Source organism: Miniopterus schreibersii (genome assembly GCF_964146895.1).
Source record: "Miniopterus schreibersii genome assembly, chromosome: 1".
In the NCBI taxonomy this organism is placed as follows: domain Eukaryota; kingdom Metazoa; phylum Chordata; class Mammalia; order Chiroptera; family Miniopteridae; genus Miniopterus; species Miniopterus schreibersii.
In genome coordinates, this window is record NC_138101.1 from 90142330 (window position 1) to 90163015 (window position 20686).

General features: G+C 42.7%; 1 protein-coding gene across 3 annotated transcripts in view; it reads right to left on the bottom strand.

Annotated features, from left to right (window-relative positions):
* The window catches only part of FAM171A1 (family with sequence similarity 171 member A1), a 124337-nt gene extending 104502 nt beyond the window's left edge, over positions 1-19835 (bottom strand). For 2 of the 3 annotated variants that reach the window (XM_081144049.1, XM_081144048.1), the window contains exon 1: positions 19561-19832. In XM_081144049.1, the coding sequence (XP_081000175.1) occupies positions 19561-19657 (97 nt within the window). In that variant the 5' untranslated portion in view covers positions 19658-19832. Of the gene's footprint in view, positions 1-19560 lie in introns of all 3 variants that reach the window. The other variant, XM_081144050.1, reaches the window with a different exon arrangement.
* Positions 19836-20686: the final 851 nt, after the last annotated feature.

A 20686-nucleotide genomic window follows, 5' to 3' on the forward strand; every position in this document is an offset into this window, starting at 1 on the left:
AATGCGCCAGGACTAGGGGGCGTCTTTTCTCAACTTCCTCTCCCTCCTATTCCCTCCACAAGCCCCCCCCCCCCCCCGACTCCCCACAGTACGAACAAGCCCAGCTGGGTCTCGGGGCCACTCCTGAGCGCCCTGGCTCTTACCTGGGTGAGTGGCGCTGCTTCTGAACTCGAGGCGTTGAACATTTCAAGAGGTTAAGGGACTAGGGTCTCAACACCGCCACCACTTCACATTTAAAAACACAAAACAAAAACAGAAACTGCCATGAACTAGAAAGACAAGCATTCACACAGATCACTATTCTACTGGTTCCTCGCAGGTCTTGTGGAACTCAGCTGGCAGCCAGGAATCCCCTGGGAGATAAATTACAGAAGAGTCGCTCAGGAGCTCCCCTGCCTCAGCCGGCCTGGCCCACCTTCCACACAGGGACACGGAAGAAAAGGCAGCCCCGGGCAGAGCCACTGGTACCTGGGTGTGGTGCAAGAGCTATGATATTTTTTGTTGTTTTTTTAATGTCGTAAGGATTGTGTATCTTCGTTTTTTAAAATGTTTTATATTTGTTAATATTTATTCCTTTAAATTTTTTTAAATTAAAGTTATTGGGGTAACATTGCTTAATAACAGTTTATAAGTTTCAGGTATACAATTCTATAATTTATCATCTGTATATTGCATTATGTGCTCAACACCCAAAGCCTAGTCTCCTCCTGTTACCATATATTTGACCCCTTTTACCCTCTTCATTCTTCTGGTAACCACCATTCTGTTGTCTGTGTCTATGAGTTTAAAAAATCATGTCTTTTGAATAAAAAGCAACTCATTCCTCCTTAAAAAATTGGGAAAAAATCAGGAACTCTACATATCTGAGTTACAATAATCAGTTATTTTTTAAATGATCCCCAACAAGCAATAAATGACTTATTCAAGATGTCACTGCACAATACTAAAAACCACACTAAAATGAAAATTGATAAAAATGTGCAAGCTTTAAAGTTTATAATAGTCACGCTCCATTTATAAAAAGTAGTTCAATATCAAGCACAAATTGGAACCAGGACGGTATCAGTATTTCTGTTGCTCCCTGAAATAGTTTTTTGGGGTCAGAAATACATGCAGTGTGATTGGAGGCTGCCTATGGGCAGACTAAAGATAATGGAAACAAAGGTCCACAGTGAGGATCACTGAGTGCTATGAAGAGTTTCTATGATATACACAATAAATATTCTAATTATATGAATGTGTAACGAAGTGAACACTTAACCTAGAAAAAGACACGAAATATGCCTTCCACACAACACTTAAATGTACTAATCCAGCTACCTCTTTTGAAACTAGGCTTTGACTAAGGCGAGAATAAATTCTTGAGGTAGCTCTCTAAGCTGAGAAGTTAAAAACCTAAGGAAAAAGTAGCAGCTGTTTACCTGCTGGCAGGAGTGGTGGCAGCATAGCACAGGGTGTGTGCAAGTAGCTAGACGTGATGGAGAACTCCCTGGGACCTTTGCCCAGTCTTCGGTGTACAGTGAGGAGCCTCCCTTGAAATAGTATGGTCGACGGACCAGCAGCATGATAAGAGCTGAGGCATCTTAGAGGCCACACCAGACACACTGAATCAGAACTGCAAGTGGTTTGTATCTATGTTGAAGTTTGGAAGCAGTGGTTAGGGGAGCAAGATCAGCTGGCTTTCTGTAGGGTGGCCCCACACCAAGAGGTAATAGAAAGACCAGGCAAGTTATCAAGTACTACTTTCATTGTATTACATTTCATTTTATAACATTTTTTTGTTTTATTTACCTTTTCTCTAGAGTAATAGAGCTGTTTTCCTTTTCTTTATCCATAAGCCTTAATTTTTCAAAGTAGTTTGGCTTCATGCTTCCATCTAAAGTAATGCCAACTTTAAATTATGTACATGGATAGAATGCGGAAAGGGAAAACATTTTTCAAGTTCAATTTTAGATATGATTGTATTTTTTATTATTTTATGACAATTGTGAATTGACTAGTTAGCAAACCAGTGTTTCACAGCAAGCTAGGAAGTCACTTAAAGCATTATCTAGAAAAATGACATGTAGTCAGAACCACACAGAAGGGCCAAGGCTGGTGCCACAGAAAGCACAGAACAAGACTGTATGCACACAGTCATGCTATGGACAGGTGTTCTACAATCGGCCCAAGTATATGTGTTACATATGTTTCCAGCTGGCACAGGAACTGAATGGATAATTGCATCCACTACCCTTTAAACTCCAGAAGAGTGGGGATCATGGATCTATTTTATTTTGCCTGACAAACAGTAGGAAGGGGTCAAAAATTATCGATGAATAAGTGAACAAATGGATAGCATGTAAACCCAGGGTCATGCTACAACACTGCCCCTTCCCTTTCAATTCCTGCAAAGGAAGGAAAACTGAAGGAACCTCCAATCCATTCCTGATTGCCAAGAAGCTACTCCCCATCTGAGACGTCTCTACCATGGCTCCCATGAAGACCACTGGAGGGGCCTCTTCCCCATCACTACACTAATTAGCATCAGCTTCCTTATCTTAAAGACACTTTTAGGACATTCTAGGACTTGGAAAGATAAATGCTGCACATTCAACAACTATACACACACACACAAAGATTGGGTGTAAGTGGTTCTTTTCAACAGTTTTCCGTCTCTTTCTTCTGCTGTTGAATGGACTTTACAGAGGTTGAACTTTCCATACCCTTTCAGTAGCTGTGATGTGGACACCCCCGTGAACCCAACTGAAAAAGCAGGAACAGGAATGAGGGAAGAAAGTAAAGGGGGTCAGTCACAAAAACAACTAACTGTTCTACATCAGTGACATGAGACTAGCAGAGGAGGCTGCGGTGGAGGAAGGTTTCGCTGAAAAGCCAGTGGAACATCTGGCTGAATTTTAACCAACCAAGCAGAATAAATGGGAAAAGGGGATTTATAGTAATTTGGGAGAGGAAGATAGATCAGACATGGCAACTGGTTCACAGACTTAGAATAACACCCACCACTCATTATGCTCCTGTGGTCTGAGACATGAGTTTATTAGCAAGCTCAGCAAGTCCACTGCTAATTTTGCCCCCCTCCCCCAGCTCTTTTTCAAATGCTTTGTAAAGAAATTTGGGAGGCCTGGCTGTGGGTGATATTGCTATTCTCTCGTTCTTCCCAACAGCTACAATTCCCAAGGATGGTGGTCTGGCCCAGAGAACGCCTTCCTTCCCATTTCTACATGATTCTTAGCCTTCAGACCCCAGCTGGAAAGCCACTCACTCCTCTGTGACGCCTCCCTCACCGCCGAGTTTGTCATTCCCTCCTCTGCACCCTGACGCTGTTTGTTAGTGATTTTTTTCTGTGCGTCCTCCGTAGGAGCTCGAGTTCCTGAAAAGCAGGGGCTGGGTCTTAATTATTTTTGGATCCCCATAACTTGGAACCGGAAGGAGTGACTGATAAACACGTGAGCCATGCGTGGTGGGCAGCGTGACTGCTGTGCAGGAACTGGGTGGCTCCGATTGCAGAGTCCCTGTGCAGAAATCATGACTGAGACCGTGAAACTGCCTAAGCAACCGAGACACACTAGAAGGAGAGAGGAAGGATGGAGGATGTGTGTGAGGTTACCACCTGCACACTACACTAGCACATGACTTCAAGTCACTTTTTTTTTTCATGTACAAAAAGGAATTTCTTCTGAATACCTCTCAGTATTATGAGGAGCAAAACAGAGAGCAGATCTGAAAGCACTTGAAAAGCTATAATGGATCACACAAATTTAGATAATAATGTCAATATTTCAGGGGTGAAAGATGAGGAAAGCAGACTCTTTGTTGGATGAATGGGTAGGTAGATGATGGATGGATGGATAAAGAATGGCTCATAAGCCATGAAGCAGCTAACAGGAAGACAAGGTTAGGAAGTGTCTAACTTCACATCTTGACAGTCCACTCTCTCCTGTAAACATCTCCATAAGGATTATGAATTTAGAAATGGGAAGACATGAGTAGGGAATAGTCCCACCTAATTAACAAAATATAATCTAACAAGTGCACATAAGCTATACCCCTGGTCCGAAAGGTAGTAACGCCTTTCTCATGTTTACGTAGCATTTATGTAGCACTTTAACATATATTGATTTAGAATGCATAAGTTTAATATTTAATTGACACCTAACAGATTTCCATCAAGACACTGAAAGAAACATCACTATAGACAATGATTTTATTTTTTAAATTTGAAGAGGAAAGTGAGGTTCAAAATGTAAAACAACAACAAAACAACAAAAATAACTGTTTCAAACAGTAGTGGGGAAAATACACAATAGGAGCCTTTTGTCAATGTTAACTCCAACCAAAAACCTAAATTATAGCACAAGAATCAATTCTAAAGGAAATACAAAGTGTGTGTTAAAAGCCAGTTTAACAGTTTGCTCTGCCAAGAGGTGAGTGAGCTAAAGGATCACTTTCTGAGTTTAATTTCACTAGGCACTCTTTAAGTTTATACTAAAGGAAAAAAATGTGTCCATACAACTGTGCACAGAGTACAAGCCCTGTTTGCCCAGTGAAGTGGTTTAGGAAGGAGAGATTAAATTTCGCTGCAGCCATACTGATAACATTTGGACAATTCCTGGAGTAAAGGGATTCTGCACCCAGAGCCTGGAGAGTGAAGTAGTCACTTTTTAAAAGGGCTTCCGGCGTTCCAGCAGCTGGCTATAAACTTGACAGACTACAGACACCATGTCCTCCACCCTCACCGGTTGAATGCATTAACTTTTCTATCCCTTTCCCATATGCTTTTTTACACATCCAGGTGCATGTGCAGCAGATGGCAGGTAACAAAGAGTGAGATGGGTCAGCCGAGGAAAAAGCAGAACACCTTGTTCTGGAGACGATGCCTAAAAACCAATCGCCTCCAACCTCTGCTTAGATGGGAATATTTTAAATACAGTAATCAAATGATATTAAACACAAGTAATTTCTTTTATGCCATCCTTAAGAAGCAGAATTGCCCTCTGAATTACAATATTTGGAATAACAGACTTGCATTTACCTAATGCAATTGTTTTCCTAGATTGAAGTAACGATAGATTTTCTTAATATCAAAAAATATCAACACAATAGAGTGACCAGCAGTTCCCAGAGGATGAGTTTCTGTGACATTAAATACCAAATAAACGTAGGGCTCTGAGATTCCGCCTTCAGGAATCAGACTGAACAAACAGATCTCATGAGCATTAAACAACAAAATGTTCTAACTTTGAAAAAATCCTCTCCTTTATAAAATCTCTGTTTTAATATAAATAACAGAAAGGCTATTTATGCCACTAATTCTGTCTGTATAGAAGCCCAAAGAAGGCAGGTAAAGGGCTTGGGAGAAGTATCCTCCACTAAAGCCCTGGCCAGTGTGGCTCATCATGTGCACCGAGAGAGATCGCCAATTCGATTCCAGGTCAGGGCACATGCCTGGGTTTCAGGCTCAATCCCCAGTGGGGGGCATGCAGGAGGCAGTCGATCAATGACACTCTCTCTCATTGATGTTTCTCTCCTCCTCTCCCTTCCACTTTCTCTAAAATCAATAAAAACATATTTTAAAAAAAAGAAGTATCGCCACTAAAAGGGCAAGGGTATATACCACAGGGAAACTGTATACAGGTGTCACTGTTCTTTGCCTGAATACAATTTCTAAAAAGCAGGCTACTCTGAGATAGAATAAAAGTTAGAAAAGGTAACAGGAGAGAAGAAACAGAACTGAAAAGAGGACCTGACTCGAACACCTACTTCTTCCCTCATCCCAGATGTGGATCTCTGAAATGGCTCAGTTCCATGAAACAGGCACATGAACAGGCACATTTATTTGAAATGCCAAATGTTTATTTTTAATATAGTCACGTGGCAACGCGGAATTAGTGAGTTAGCAACACTGGGCCGTGCACTCCTAAAGCAGCTTCTGAGGCAGCACAGGCATGTGCCTTCCAAGCAGAACAGCAGAGTGGAACTGAAGCGGACAGAGCCACCCTGACAGCATGTGCACACCTCACCTGCCAGGCTGCCTGTGATCATGATATTGCAGTAAGGACACACCCCTGCCACATGTGTGCTCTCGGTTCCTCCCCACACTCCAGACTGGTGCTAGGAGCTCAGCATGAGAATTAGAGGGCAGTGACCTTAAGAGACAATGAGCCTGGCAACTGTCTCCCTACAAGTCTTAAAAAGAGGCCTGGGGAAACACTGTCTAATATATTAGCTCCTTCTCCACCAGCATCTCACACCAAGAAACTGAGCAGGCGGAGGCTCCAGCTGGAACAGCACCACTAACAAATCAGAAATACTGTGGCATCATCAACTTTTCTTCTACACCAGGTACTGCCTGCTGCTTGAATAACACTCCTACAGCTAACACTTGTCAAAGGCCAGTAGGTTAATGGCACAAGCAGAGGAAATAAGGAAACAATTATATATCTTGTCTAAATTTCCAAAAGATATACCAAGTCTTCAGGGGAGCTTTTTAAATCTCAAAGAACTCAACACAGATTCAAATCTTCTAACTTCTGTAATTAATATGTTTAGAACTTTATCTTGACTTAAAAAAAAAAAGCTATTAGAATAGTACTTTGAAGAATTAACTCAATACACTAATGACTCAAAAGAGTTAAGGAAGTGCCCCAACTAACTTGTGGAAGCTGCTTAGTCATTAAGAGATTCTGACACTTGTTTGAGTGTATCGACTCTTGCACCTTCCAATGGACATACACATTTTGGTCTCTTTAAGGAGAAGAAGAGGGGTGGAAACAGTCCTATTATATTATAACCTCTCATGGTGCATCGGTAATATGAAAATATTAGACTCTAGAAGGGTAACTTTTATTTTCCCTTTCTCTCCCATCCCTTCTTCACCTAGACACATGCCATGCACACAGATGAACCCACCACGGCTTATCTGGCAGGTATGTGATAAAGTGGTTCTACCTGATCAGACTGGATATTCCCTGAGGAGGTAATTTGGCCATGTAACTGACTTTTAATGAAATATCAAAAATAATACATTATAACACTGTTTTAAAAACACACATAATGGTAAAATCTTAATTTTAATTTCTAAAAGTGCTCCAAAACTCTTCAAACACCAGAGCCATTTATAGCTTGAAAATACTACATTATCTGTTTGCCTATTTCTCTGACCACCAAAACGGCTAAAGCTAAAAAGATTGCCACCACCCAATGTTGCTAAGAATGTGGAGCAACAGAAATTCACACATTGTGTGTGTGTGTGTGAAAGACACAACCATTTTCGAAAAAGGTCTAGCAGTTTCTTATGAAACGAAACATTCACCTACCCTATAACCCAGAAATTCCTCTCTTCGGCATCTTCCCAAGAGCAATGACAGCCTATGTCCACAAAACAATTGTATAAAAATGTTCATAGCAGCTACATATACAATAGGCAAAAACCAGAAAACCGTGTGTCTATCAATGGAAAAATGAATAAACAAACTGTAGAATAGTCATACAGAAGAATACTATTCACCAATAAGAAGAAACAATCTACTGATAAAATCAACAAATGGATGGCTCTCAAAAACACATAGTGACTAAGAGAAACCAGAGTACATACTGTATGCTTCCATTTTATTATTTTTTTTAAGTATATCTTTATTGATTTCCGAGAATGGAAAGGAGAGGGAGAGAGAGAGATAGAAACATCAATGATGAGAGAGTCATTGATCGGCTGCCTAGCCCGCAACCCAGGCATGTGCCCAGACCGAGAATCGAACCCCGATCGCCTGGATCCTAGGTCGACGCTCAACCACTGAGCCACGCCCGGCCGGGCTGTATGCTTCCATTTATATAAAGTTCTAGAACAAGCAAAAAAGCAATCTATGGTGGAAAAAATCAGAACAGTGGTTTCTCCTAAGGGATAAGGCAGAGATTTACTGAGAAGGGGCATGAGGGCACTTTCTGGAAGAATGGTAATATTTTGTATCATGATGGGATTTGGGGTTCTGCAGATGTATGCATCTGTCAACACAAGATGTGTATATTTCCTGGTATGTAAATTTCCCTCTGAGAAAAAAGTCATAAATACCTTGAACACTAATGAATGACATGCATGCTACAGTATTTGGAGGAAAGACCACTGACATCTGAGACATACTTTAAAATGCATCAACAAATAAGATGGATTAATGGATAGATAAAAGAATGAGTAATTACAGATAAGTAATGAAGCAAGTAAAATGCTAGTTGTACAATGTATGTGGTGAGTATGGATACTCACTGTAAAATTCTTTCCCTTTTTTTTGTATGGCCGAACATTTTCATGAAATAAGTTAAAAATAAGCTGCTATTGTCCTATAACAGTATCATTTAAACATTTACTTTCAGGATCAATGCATAAGCAAAAAGAAACTAAGCAGCTGTGGTTTGGTTTTTGGGGTGGTTGTTTTTTTTTTTGAGTGAAAAAGTTTTGCGAGTAGTTCAAATACCAAATAAATCACAGAAGTGTATTTCACACTTATCACAGTAATAAAGCCCTCCCTTGATGCCAGGGGAGCACAAGGGCATCTCATATGCTTTGCAAATCCAAACATACCTGAAGGGCTGTTTACAAATAGCCACTTCCTTCCCTAGCCCCTCTCTCCAACTGATGGGTTTCAACAAGTTTCTCGTTATATATAAACAGTTTGCCAAATGCTAACGGACTTGAAACACAACCCAGAAGATTCCCCTACTCCCAGCTGGGTGTGACCCTAAATCCCACCCTGCTCCATTGGACCTCCCTCAAGAGCTCATCAGAATTATTTGTGCCAACTGCTTATCACTTCTACAAATCTGAATCCCACACAGCACCAAGCAGAGCTTGGCTCTTCGTAGCTGCTCAGTAAATAACTGCTCAAGGTTGTTTTCCACGGTTCAAAGGCAGAGACCACACAAGGGGGTACTTTTGTCTTCCTGCATAAAAAAATGACTGGGCCCATTAAGAGCCCCTTTTTTACACTGGTAAAATGCCATGATGACTAAAACTGTGTAAAGTTATCATTTAATCCTCCAAGTCATAAAGCTGCCTAGTCTGAGGGTGAAGTCCAGGCCGCTTAGTGTCACACTGTGGGCTCTGCCACTTACTGGGTGACTTCGGGAAAGTGGTGTAACTTCTCTGTGCCTCAAATTCCTGTTCTATAATGAGAGACTGATATTTACACCTCACAGGACTGATGTGAAGATTAAATAAAATAATCCATTGAGGCACTTAGCATCGTGCCTGGCATGCAATGTGACTAACACACGTTAGCTAATCATTATTATTTCTTCTTGTCTAGGTGAATGAAACTGACGTGTCTGTCACTATTACACTGATTTAACATTAAGGAGATTTTCCTGGGTTATCGGGAAGGCCTAATCTAATCTAATCACCTGAGCCCTTAAACGCAGAGAACTTTCTCTGGTTGTGGTTGGAGAGACAAGGCAGAAGCGATCTCTGAGATGGTGTGTGAGGACTGGATGTGATGCTGCAGTCTTGGCAAAGGAAAGGGCAAAGTGATGAGAATACAGGTGGCAGTAAGGAGCACGAAAGGCTTCCACGGACAGCCAGCAAAGAATCAGGGACCTTGGCCCTCTATCCGCAAAGAAGAGAATTCTGACAACTTGAGTGAGTTTGGAAGCAAATTCTTCCCAGAGCCTTCAAAAAGCAGCACAGCCCAGATGATGTTTTGATTTGGCCTTGTGAGACTCCAAGCAGAGACTAGCCTGAGCCGTGCTGTGCTCAAACCTCCCCCCATAGAAACTGTGGGGTAGTAACCGTTACTGCTTCAAGCTGCTACATTTCAGACAATCTGTGAAGGCGGCAATAGAGAGCTAACACAATAGTCCTTAAAATACCTGAGGTTCCCTAAATGGTCTCCCTGTATCTTTTTCGGTCTAGACCACACATTCTCTGGGATGGACCATCTTTCATAAATAAGACTTTGAAGCTGCCTATTTATCTGCCTTGTTTTTAACAGCATGACTGAAGCTCCTCCAACTAATCAGCCTAGTTCAGTTCTTCTGGAGCTGAGCCTGGGATGACCAGCGAGGAGGAGCTTCTGTTGGAGGGCGGTGTGACTACAGGGGCCTGCAGGTCCAGCCCAGCACTCACTAGTGTCATGGACGGATAATCATATAGCACAGATAATGATAGCATACCAAGCCAAGGGACCTATTCAAGCTCTCCTTTGAATGTGCTGTGGAGGGTCAATCTTAAATCTGGCATCTAGGACCAAATACAATCCTTCACCTATGGTCCCATCAGCACATGACACAACAGGATTATGTCCTAATCTGCTTTCTGGAAACCAGGAATTCATCAGTGCAGCCCCAAATCACCCTGGCAGTTCTGGTAACCAAGTCACACTTTCTAATCACTTTTTACTTAACGAATCTTATAGTCACCTAAAAGATCCAAGCCTTTTTCTTTTTAAAATAGGTTTCTTCCTTTCTATTCTGCAATCTTGTTACCTTTAACCTATACTTACTGCTCACAGAGGGTTTTTTTTAACCTAAATTTTACAACAGACTGAATGTTTGTGTTCCCCAAAATTTCTATGTTGAAACCTAACCCTTAATGTTATTATTATTTGAAGGTGGTGCCTTGAGAGGTGATTATGTCATAAGGGTGGAAACACACGAATGGGATTAGTGACCTCATATGAAGACACCACAGAGAACTCCCTTGCCCCTTCTACTATGTGAGAACATATTAAAAAGATGATGGTCTATTAACCATCCTGACCAGACACCAAATCTGCCAGTTCCTTGATCTTGGACTTCCCAGCCTTCAAAACTGTGAGAAATAAATTTCTATCGATTATAAGCCACCCAGCCTATGGTATTCTGTTATAGCAGCCTGAATGGACACAAAAAGTCCTTTGCATCTTTGTTTCATTAAGAAAGCATAATCGATTTTCCAGAAATGTACTCATCCATATCATTAATAAAATATTATTAATAAGCTGTAAATCATTAGTCTAATAATAATCAAACAAATTAAAAATAAACAGCCCTAGCCAGTGTTCTCAGTGGTTAGAGCGTCGGCCTGTGCACCAAAGGGTCATGGGTTTGATTCCTGGTCAAGGGCATGTACCTGAGTTGTGGTTTCCCTCCCCACCCCTGGACGAGGCGATTGTGGGAGGCAACCAATCAATGTGTCTCTCACAATGATGGTTCTCTCTTTTTCTCTCCCTTCCACTCTCTCTGAAAAGCAATGGAAAAAATATCCTCAGGTGAGGATTAAAAAAACAAGAAAAACAAGTGTTAATAATAAAATATTACGCCCCAAGTTATATGCATTTTAATTATCTCTGTTAAGATAAATCTCCATTAGAAAATGCTCTTGTGTAGGGCTCTCCAAGAGGAGATATGTAAGCTGGTACAAAGGAACCAAACCACAACCACACTCTAATCTCACCAGTATAAGGAGGAATGGAATGAACCTCATTCATTGAGGCTCTGCTACCAATTACTGTTTTGAAATCAGAAGTCTTACTAATCTGACTCACCTTATTGCTTGGGGATAGCTTTGATCAGTGTTCAGTGACTTTAGTTCAGCTGTGTCCAAATTGCATTAAAAATCTTTCCCTCTATTTGAATTCAATACTTTTTCGACTCAAATTCTGAGTTCAAAAACTAAGTTGAAGCAAATAAAATGTTCATCTGACTTGGAAATAGTTGTTTTTCCTCATAAACTCATGCTTCTCTATCCCTGGGGGGTACAGGGTAAAACAAAACAAAATAATAAAACAAACTAATCTTTTATAAACCCAACACTAACTTCCAAGCTATCCTTTCCTAAGCCATCTGTTCCTATTCCATTTGCTAAGAAAATATCTGAATATGTGTTTATGTTTACATAAAATTAAGAATATGAAATATTTGATGAACATATTAAATACATATTTGGCCCTGGCCAGTGTGCTCAGTTGCTGGGGTGCCATCCTGTGCACTGAAAGGTTGTGGGTTCCATTCCCAGTTGGGGCACATAACCAGGCTACAGGCTCAATCTCCTGTAGGGGGTGCGCAGGAGGCAGCCGATCCTTGTTTCGCTCTCTCATGGATGCTTCTCTCTCTACCTCTCGCTCCATTCTCTCGCTCCAAATATATATAGAATGAAAATATATATTTTTAAAAATCCGTATTTGAACATTTTTTAAAAAATCCTCACCGGAGGATGTTTAGAAAGAGAGAGGAAGAGAGAGAGAAAAAAACAAATAAACATCAATGTGAGAGTGAAACATCGATCAGTCACCTCCCGTACATGCCTCACCCAAGGATGGAGCCCGCAACCTTTTTGGTGTACGGGGTGATGCTCCAACCCACTGAGCCACCCGGCCAGGGCCATATTTCATCATCTTATCTCTCCATGCAATTTAAGTAATATGAGCTTTATACAACTGCTTCGGTAATTATTTTACTCAGAGCATCTACTGACTTGGGAAATCACTACAGAACCAATATTTTCCAATCTATGTGTTTACTGCTTAAATATTTGATCACTAAAAGGAGTTTTCTTACAATTTTTTGGAGCACTCAGTGATGTGCTGAATACTTATACTCAAAGAAATAAAACTTCTTATGTCTCACTATAAACAAATTCTTGGAATATGCAGAAATAAACATCACAGACAAGTAATAGCTGGACTTTTAGTCATCCAACTGTTAGTGGATTTTCTCTTACTCAAGAAACTCTTGCCTAAGTACATTAAAAGTATCTTAGTGATGTCCTTCTTACTTCATGAATTTATTTTTCCATTTCTTTTCCAATTGGATTATAAAATATCATAGGGTAAAGACTTCTAAATAATCAAGCTTTCACAAAAATATACTGTCCCCTTCCACGCCACCTTTTTTTGTCGTCTAATAAGTAGCATACTGTCTTCATATGTTAGGTACTCAATATTTAGAATTCCAAGAGCAGAAAAGAGAACATAGCTGAGAGTGAAGGGAAGTGAGGATGTATGACAGCCATGCGAGGGACAATGAGTGGTACGTTCCAGCTGGAGAAGACAATTTAAACTGCTGAAGAACAGGAGAGCACGTTGGAACAGGCATGGGAGAAAAGGCAAGAAGGTTGTAAAGGCCAGACTTAGTAATTTAGACATACTTGGGGCAACATGAAAATACTAAATGTTTTCCTGCAGGAAAGAAACATGGCTAAATAGGAGAGATGTTGGTTTGAAAGAACAGACTAAAACAGAGTACCCTCTGAGGACTAAGGTATGGATGGTAGTGAAAATGAAGAGAACTGAATGAATGAATGTTGATGAGATATGCTGGAAAGATAAGTATGATACATTAACAAGTGGTAAGGTCTTCAGCCTTAAAATAACTGATTCCGTCCCTTTCTCCATTATTTATTCACCTCTTGGCCAAAAGCCTAAAGCTGGGAAGGGTCAAACTTCCCTCCATTCTTGAGTTCATTTCCTTGGGAAGAGACTCAAGCCAGGACACTTCATTTTCCTTGTCCCCCCTCCCAACCTGTAAGGTTTGAACCCCACACTAAATTGCCACTGACCCCTTCAGCTGCTGTTCCGGGACCTGCCCAAATATTGCATGCCTTCTTTCTCTGGATTACACGGAACTTAATTCTTTTGCTCCCAGCTGACATGGAAAATTCACAAGACAATTAGTTTCATACTTCCTGTATTCCCTAACAGGTGTAGTGTCGAGGATGACCCAGGTGCTCCCACACTGCCTCTGCCCTCTGCCTGCCCTGGGGTGTCTTCAATTATTCATGTGGTCCACACCCAGAGCTGGTGGCACTCATTTGCCTACAAAAGGCAGAGAAATATCAGAAAGGATGTGCTGAGCCTCTGAGACAACAGGTGGGAGGCCATTCCAAGTTGGAGGGGGGACCCTATCATTTCATTATATGAAGGCGTTGGAGGCCTATGGAGACGTTCAATAACAACTTTCTTTTATCTCATTTATTACAAAAATTAGAGCAAAGCTTAAAAGCAAGGAAGATTTCTAAAAGTGGCTTTCGGCAGGGGCTTGGGAGCTATGTGTTCTTCCTTCACCTGTGAATAATCCAATTCTGGGAGGAACACAGCACAGAGGACTCATGCACCTTGCTTACAAATGAAAGTCATATCCCACTGATCTCATTGGGGAAAAATCAGTTATGTTGATGGCTATAGAAAGGGTCCTTGAGGCAATCCTCAAAGATCCCCAACATGGCCTCAATCTGGCAGGATTTTGTTAAACAGATGCAAAAACTTCATGCATTTCTCCAACTGTTACCTTCAGTGGCTTGGTCCCAAGAAGTAGTCTACACTCTACCATTACCCTGACTATATGGGTGCAGCTCTTTTCATAATTCTTGAGGATTAGGGTATTAGTTTCTTATTGCTACTATAACAAATTACCACAATTCAGTGGTTTGAAACCACATGGATTTACTATTTTACAGTTCTGGAGGTCAGGAGCCCAAAATCAGTATAATCAGGCTAAAAGTGAAGATGTTGGCTAGGCAGCATTCCTTCTGGAGGCTCCAGGGGAGAACCCGTTTCCTTACCTTTTCCAGCTTCTGAGGCCACTTGCATTCCCTGGCTCACAGCCCCTCCTCTATCCTCACAGCCCTGAGTGTAGCACCCTCAGTCTCTCTCTGACTGATTCGCTGCTTCCGTTGTCACGTCATCTCATACTCTGCCTCCCTCTTGTAAGATTCTTCGTGATTACATTGGGCCCCACTTGGATAATCCAGAATAATCTTCCCACCTCAAGATCCTTAACTTAATCAATTCTGTAAAGTCCCTTTTGCCATGTCGAATAATATATTCATAGGTTTCAGGGATTAGGGTATGGATATCTTTGGGGGCCATTATTCTACCTTCCACAGGGTCTGTGTGGCTAGAGAGCACCATTACCTCAGGTCACCTTTCTCCTCTCAGCCTGGGTTTCCTCATCTCCAGAACAAAGAGTATAAAAGACCTCCAAGGTCCTTCTGATGTTATATAATACATGTATCTTGACTGAAAGTCATTTCTATAAAGATGCTATATAAAGGCACCTGTAAGATTACCTACTATATAGATAAGGTAGAGAAAGAACCTACGGGGACACTGAGATTTCAAGTCCGTTGATAGAGAACGTCAGGTGTGCTGGGTTGGAGAAGGTTGGAAGGTGAGTAGAGGGGCGCGTGGTGCACTGATGTGGAGGTGTCTAGTAGCTTGGATATAAAGAAATAGAGCTAGGACACAAGGTGAAGGAAAGAGTTAGAAAAGATAGTGTCATTTACATGAAAGGGTTTAATTAATGGAATCTGCAAGGATTAATAAATTTTATAAGGGATAAATGAAAGAAAAGAAAAATTATCTATAGACTGGAATCCACAAAGAAGAGGAGCTAGCAAATCATTTAAACAGAGGCTTGATCAGAAAAAGGTGGAATCATCTTGAATACACTGACTGAACTGCTTATTTTGAGGAAACATTATAAACCACTTTCTAAAGTATTTAATAGCCTCAAATTTTGCTTATTTACAAAAGTAAGACTTTTCTTAATGTAGGACATACTCCTGGGTCACACTGTAAAATTTCTTTTAAAAAACAATTATTTCATACAATTAATTGGTCTATTAGAGTGCCGAAGCTTAATTTCAAAGATACATTAGTTCCATGTTTGTTGGACCTGAATAGTTTAGCTAGGACTGGGGTCTTTTAAAGTTCTTAAGTCATATTTGGTGATACCAAGTGAAAGTGACTTGTTTATAATATTTATGTATCACTTGATCAAACTACAATAGCATTACTGAACTATATTATAATGTCCATTAAACATGTTTCGCAAAAGGTAGCTGTTATCACAGGACAAATTCTTCCATCTAGTTTTCTGAAAAACTTTTATCCATTTTTCCTTCAATATACAGTATTATACATGTCTGTTACCTGTCTAACATATTTCCAAGTGCTTTTTTTAGTAATATTTAGTAAAATTACTAAATTAGTATTTATCAACAATAAAGATGTACAGTTAGATTCACAGACATCACGAATTTGTTCAAACTGAAGAGCTGATTAAAACTCAGAAAGTACTTTCATTTGCAGGCTATTAGGTTTAGAAATCTAGGCATCACTTGTATTATAGGACAAGTACAAAGAGGATCCAAAAATAATTCATAAAGTCATTTCAAAGACCTTGCCAGAAATTCCCCCAACTTTGCTGCTGCTTCTGCAGAATTCTCACGCCTGGCCTGCAATGAAGTCCTGCATTTTCCAGGATGTGAGCCTGTGGGTTTATTTAGATGATATGTTCTTAATATAATGTCAGCATAAGTCAGGCTTTGTTGGCTGATCCTCCTGATATCTATGTCATTTCATGGTCTTTCAACTGATCACCATGTTCTAACAATTGAAATTTTAGTTTGGTAAAAAATAGACCACTCAGAGAGAAGAGAGACAGCCAACCATTCACCTCAAATGTTATAACAGGCATCTCTAAGATGAACAAAAAGTTAGCATATCATTGCAAAAATCAGATAATGAGCAGCAATGTCAAGGTCATTCAGTAGAAGTTCAAGCATAAAGTTCTCAACCTAGCTCTGACCTCTTTTGGCGCATAAAGAGTGCTGGGCTTCGAAAATACATCCCTAACATGCATATCTGCACAATTTACTGCTCTTCAAGGACAGGACCCTCTATCAAGCCAGCCCCAATGCACAGTTTGTAAGAGAAAGGCAAAATTAGTCAATACTTCCGAATAACAGTTTCTGTAACATTTCAAAAAAAAAAAAATACTATAAACACTTTAGAGCAACTCAGATGAAACAACTAGTTCATATTCTAGAACTAGTTCAAATTTATGATTAGCAAAGCCTCCGTGTGACAACTGTTGCCTTTCAAATCTCTTTGCTGATTCAAAGCAGCTACAGTAAGAAGAAAGAATCTGAGGCCAAACCTTACATCTTAGCTTGAATAAATAAATAGCAAAGTCATGCCAAGAAGTTTTGCAAGATGTTAGTTTCTTCGGATAACATAGTAAAGATTCATTTAATAAAGTGTCCTTTAGTCCCAAGAATCTAACTGGAATACTATAGTATATTATCTGTGTGTTCCAGGTCTCTAAGATTTTCCCAAGTAATTTCTAAGTCCTGTTGACACACAGTATCTGTGTGTACACAACTCATGTTCAAGTGTGATTCAAGTAAGTCTCAACAATGAAAGTAATACTCCTATAAATTAGGTGTCAGAGAAGGTAAACATTGAAGTTTTCTCCTTAGAATGTGCACTAACGATGACGACCACACATTGCACTACAGCAGCGATTTCCAACCAGTGCGCCACAGAATTTTAGTCATTGGTTTATGTGTGCCATGAGATGGAAAGGTTGAAAATCGCTGCAATACAGGTTATATACTAGTTGTCTTCAACCTTTATCAATGCAGCACTGACCATGTGCAAAACAACCTACAAACTGCTTTGGGAAGTGCAAAGTGAATCAGATGTGGCATTTGTCTTCATTGTGTATGTGACACAAGAGAGTAGAGAAAATAGGCATTTAAAAACTATGTTACAAGATAAGTGTCAAGATGGTTTGAAGAACTCAATGGGGTGAAAAAGACCTTAGAATGTCAAAGGAGATATTGTCCATTCCCATAAAAATGATACTAGCTCAAAATCCAGATGCCAGGTAGCGAGGCCCTGACTTCATTTAGGACTCCTGAGCTCAACTCTCTAAAAAGCCATCCTTATCCCATCAAGGAAGTAATCTAGGTGGGAAAATATTTCACTCAACCATCCCACATATTAAGATTCTCTTAGCCACGGCACAAATATCCTCACAGGCTGATCATTTCTCTTCCACTTCACAGAAAATTCCATTTCTGAGAGTTGTTACCTGATCTGATTTTTAGCAATAAGATCTCTGTGAAATGTGGTCTGCAACCTAAACCTAGTAGGTTTTCTCATGACTTTTTTTTCCAGTTAAGGTCAACCAAGCCTTCCCTTATTTTATAAGTACATGAACTTAACGTTTCCATATATTGCATTTCAAGTACAAAACAAAATATTTAACCCCTTCTTTGGAATTAATGGCCTCCTTGAAATACAAATATCATTGATTAAAATAGCTCATTCAAAGAGCAGTAGGATATTAATGAAAGAGACTACAATTTAACACCAGTGATCTAATGTCCTTGATCTAATGCCCTAAACATTCATTTCCTACATGAAGAGGCATGGCTCTTTTTGTGCCTTATCAATGTCCCCTTTCCATAATATGCATTACTAAATTTATACACAATTCATAATAGTGCTATTACACCGTAGCTATAGCAAAAGCAATGCATGAAAGGATGCCGGCAAATGGTACAGCAAGGGATGGATATGAAAACCTTTAATCCAACATGTAGGCAACAAACTAAACCCAGCAGACTGTGCGTAGAACCCTCCTGCCTGTCACAATATTAGGGGTGGAAGGCCATCCTGGTTCTCAGCTGCCCTATTTGTTACAAGGTGAGAGAGAGCACGAGGATGGGGGTAAGGCAGGGTCTGAGCAAGAGGGCACTGGATTCTGCCTGCAGGGCTGACTTCACAGGACACACACCTTTCTGCAAGGAAAGGACATGGGCAAGGAAGCTGGGGCGGGTGTCTCCAGGGCTACAGCGGAGCCTCGCGGGGACCTGAGAGGCCGGAGGGAGGTGGGCAGCGGGATCCTGCGTGGATGCAGACGCTCCACCACCGCGGCCTCACTCACCCTTTTGAAAAAGCGGCCAGGGAGAAGCACCCGATTAAGGACCCACAAAAGCCTGCCAAGGAAGCTTCAGACCCCCCCCCCCCACAAATAAATTCGTATTTTAAAGACAAAAGACAGGCTCCTGGCCTTTCTCAGAGGCGACCACATTACTTCCAGGGCTGGAAAGCAAATTTGCAGTGGCCAAAGATGAGACAAAAGGCAGGAGCTGGCAACATGCAGACCTGGAAATGACTGTTGTTGTTTTAAAGTGATGAGGGCCTCCCGCTTCCAATTATTTCTCCCCGTCTGGGGGTGGTTCCTGGGCGCAGGAGGAAATCCCTAAAGGCTGGGGAAGATCTCGGGTAGGCAGGAGGAGGAAACCCCCAAAACTTTCTGGAACTGCGGCAGGCCGGTGGCTGGCAGCAGCCAAGGACCACGGGGTCCGAGGTGCAGGGGGCATCCCAGGGGCAGCGGCCACCCCCTCGACACCACAACAAAAGGGTGGAGGCTGCCTTCCAGCCCAGGCTGCTAGGACGTGAGCCCGGAGGGGAGAACGGCGGCGGCGACCCAGAGGCTGCCCCAGTCCCCGGGGCGACGGAGCCGCGTGGCCGCCTCACGGCAGAAAGAAAAGGACCTTGGGGTGCATCCGAACGCGCCACCCGAAGCAGCAAACCTGGTGCCACCAGCACCCCCACCTGTCCAGGCCCCTCGGGGTCCCCAGCGGCACCGCCCCCTCCGGAGCGCAGCGCGGGGCTGCAGGCCCGGCTCCAGCGACCGCGACACAATGCGGGGGGAGAGCCTCCCGCCGCCTCTGCGGCAGGCCCGTGGCCGCACAAAAGCCCGCCCGGCCTCGCCTCCCGCCCCGAGCGCACCCACCTTGGGCCCCGGCGCCCGGATCCCGCAGCGTCTTGGTCGCCGCCTTCCAGACGTGGCCGCCCAGCAGGCAGAGCAGGAGCGCGGCCGACCTGCTCATCTCCGCTCCGCGGGCCCGGCGCGGCCTCCCCGACCCCCGGGACCGAGCGGCGCTCAGGGGCGGGCGGCGGCGCCGGCCTCCATGTCCCAGCCTCCGCGGGGCCCGCCGTCCAATTGGCCGCGCCCCCGCCCGGCGCCGGGCCCGTCGCCCCCGCCGCTCCCTCCTCCGAGCACCCGGTGGGTTCCCCGAAGCGCCGGCGCAGCGGCCCTGCCCACCCGTTAACCCCTTCGCGACCTGCCCCGCCCGGGGGTGGCGCCCAGTTCCCGGCTCCTGGTGCCACCTGGCGGCCGCCGCTCCGCGGGGGGGACTGTGCCCCCCGGAGCCTGACTCCTGCCCTCACCTCCCGGCTGGAGCAAGGGAGCGCGACTTTTGGCACCGATATAGCCCGCACCCCTCATCCCCCGCGGCTTTGGGAAAAAAAGCACATCTGCCTTTCCTCCACACCTGGTTAACTGAGGGCCCAGGGTGTGACCTGCCTCAGTTTCCTGCGCAATGCCACCCTGCAGCCTTCTCGTCCCAGCCCGCCTGTGCTCCCAGGGTAGATTCCACACCCAGCCTAAAGTCAGCGGGAAGGGGATCCTAAGCCTGTAGAAACTGTGGTGGCCCCTCAGTGCCTGACTGTTGACAGATGAACATCTCCAGGTTGAAATGCGCTTAGATATTTCTGGAAGGTTAGAGTGGGTAGGAAATTTACCTTGATTGAGGCCCTAGATACTTTTCTTCACTTTTGTTTTGTTTTCACTATAATATGATGTAAGAGGCAGGTATTATTATCCCCATTTACAGATGAGAAAAGAGAATCGAAGGAGGGCCGAGGAATTTGTCATTAGCACACAGCTGGTCAGTGACAGAGTTATGGTTCAAATACAGCAGGTTGGTCCCAAGGATGAAGCTCTTTGCAAAAACCTCAGGCTTCCCTTACGCAGAGGTACACTCACCTCAACCCCAGCTTCCCATTCTCTCAACTTGCTCCTGTCTGTGTGCATTCCTCACACAACCCTCAGGAGCCCATGACTCTCCACTCCATCT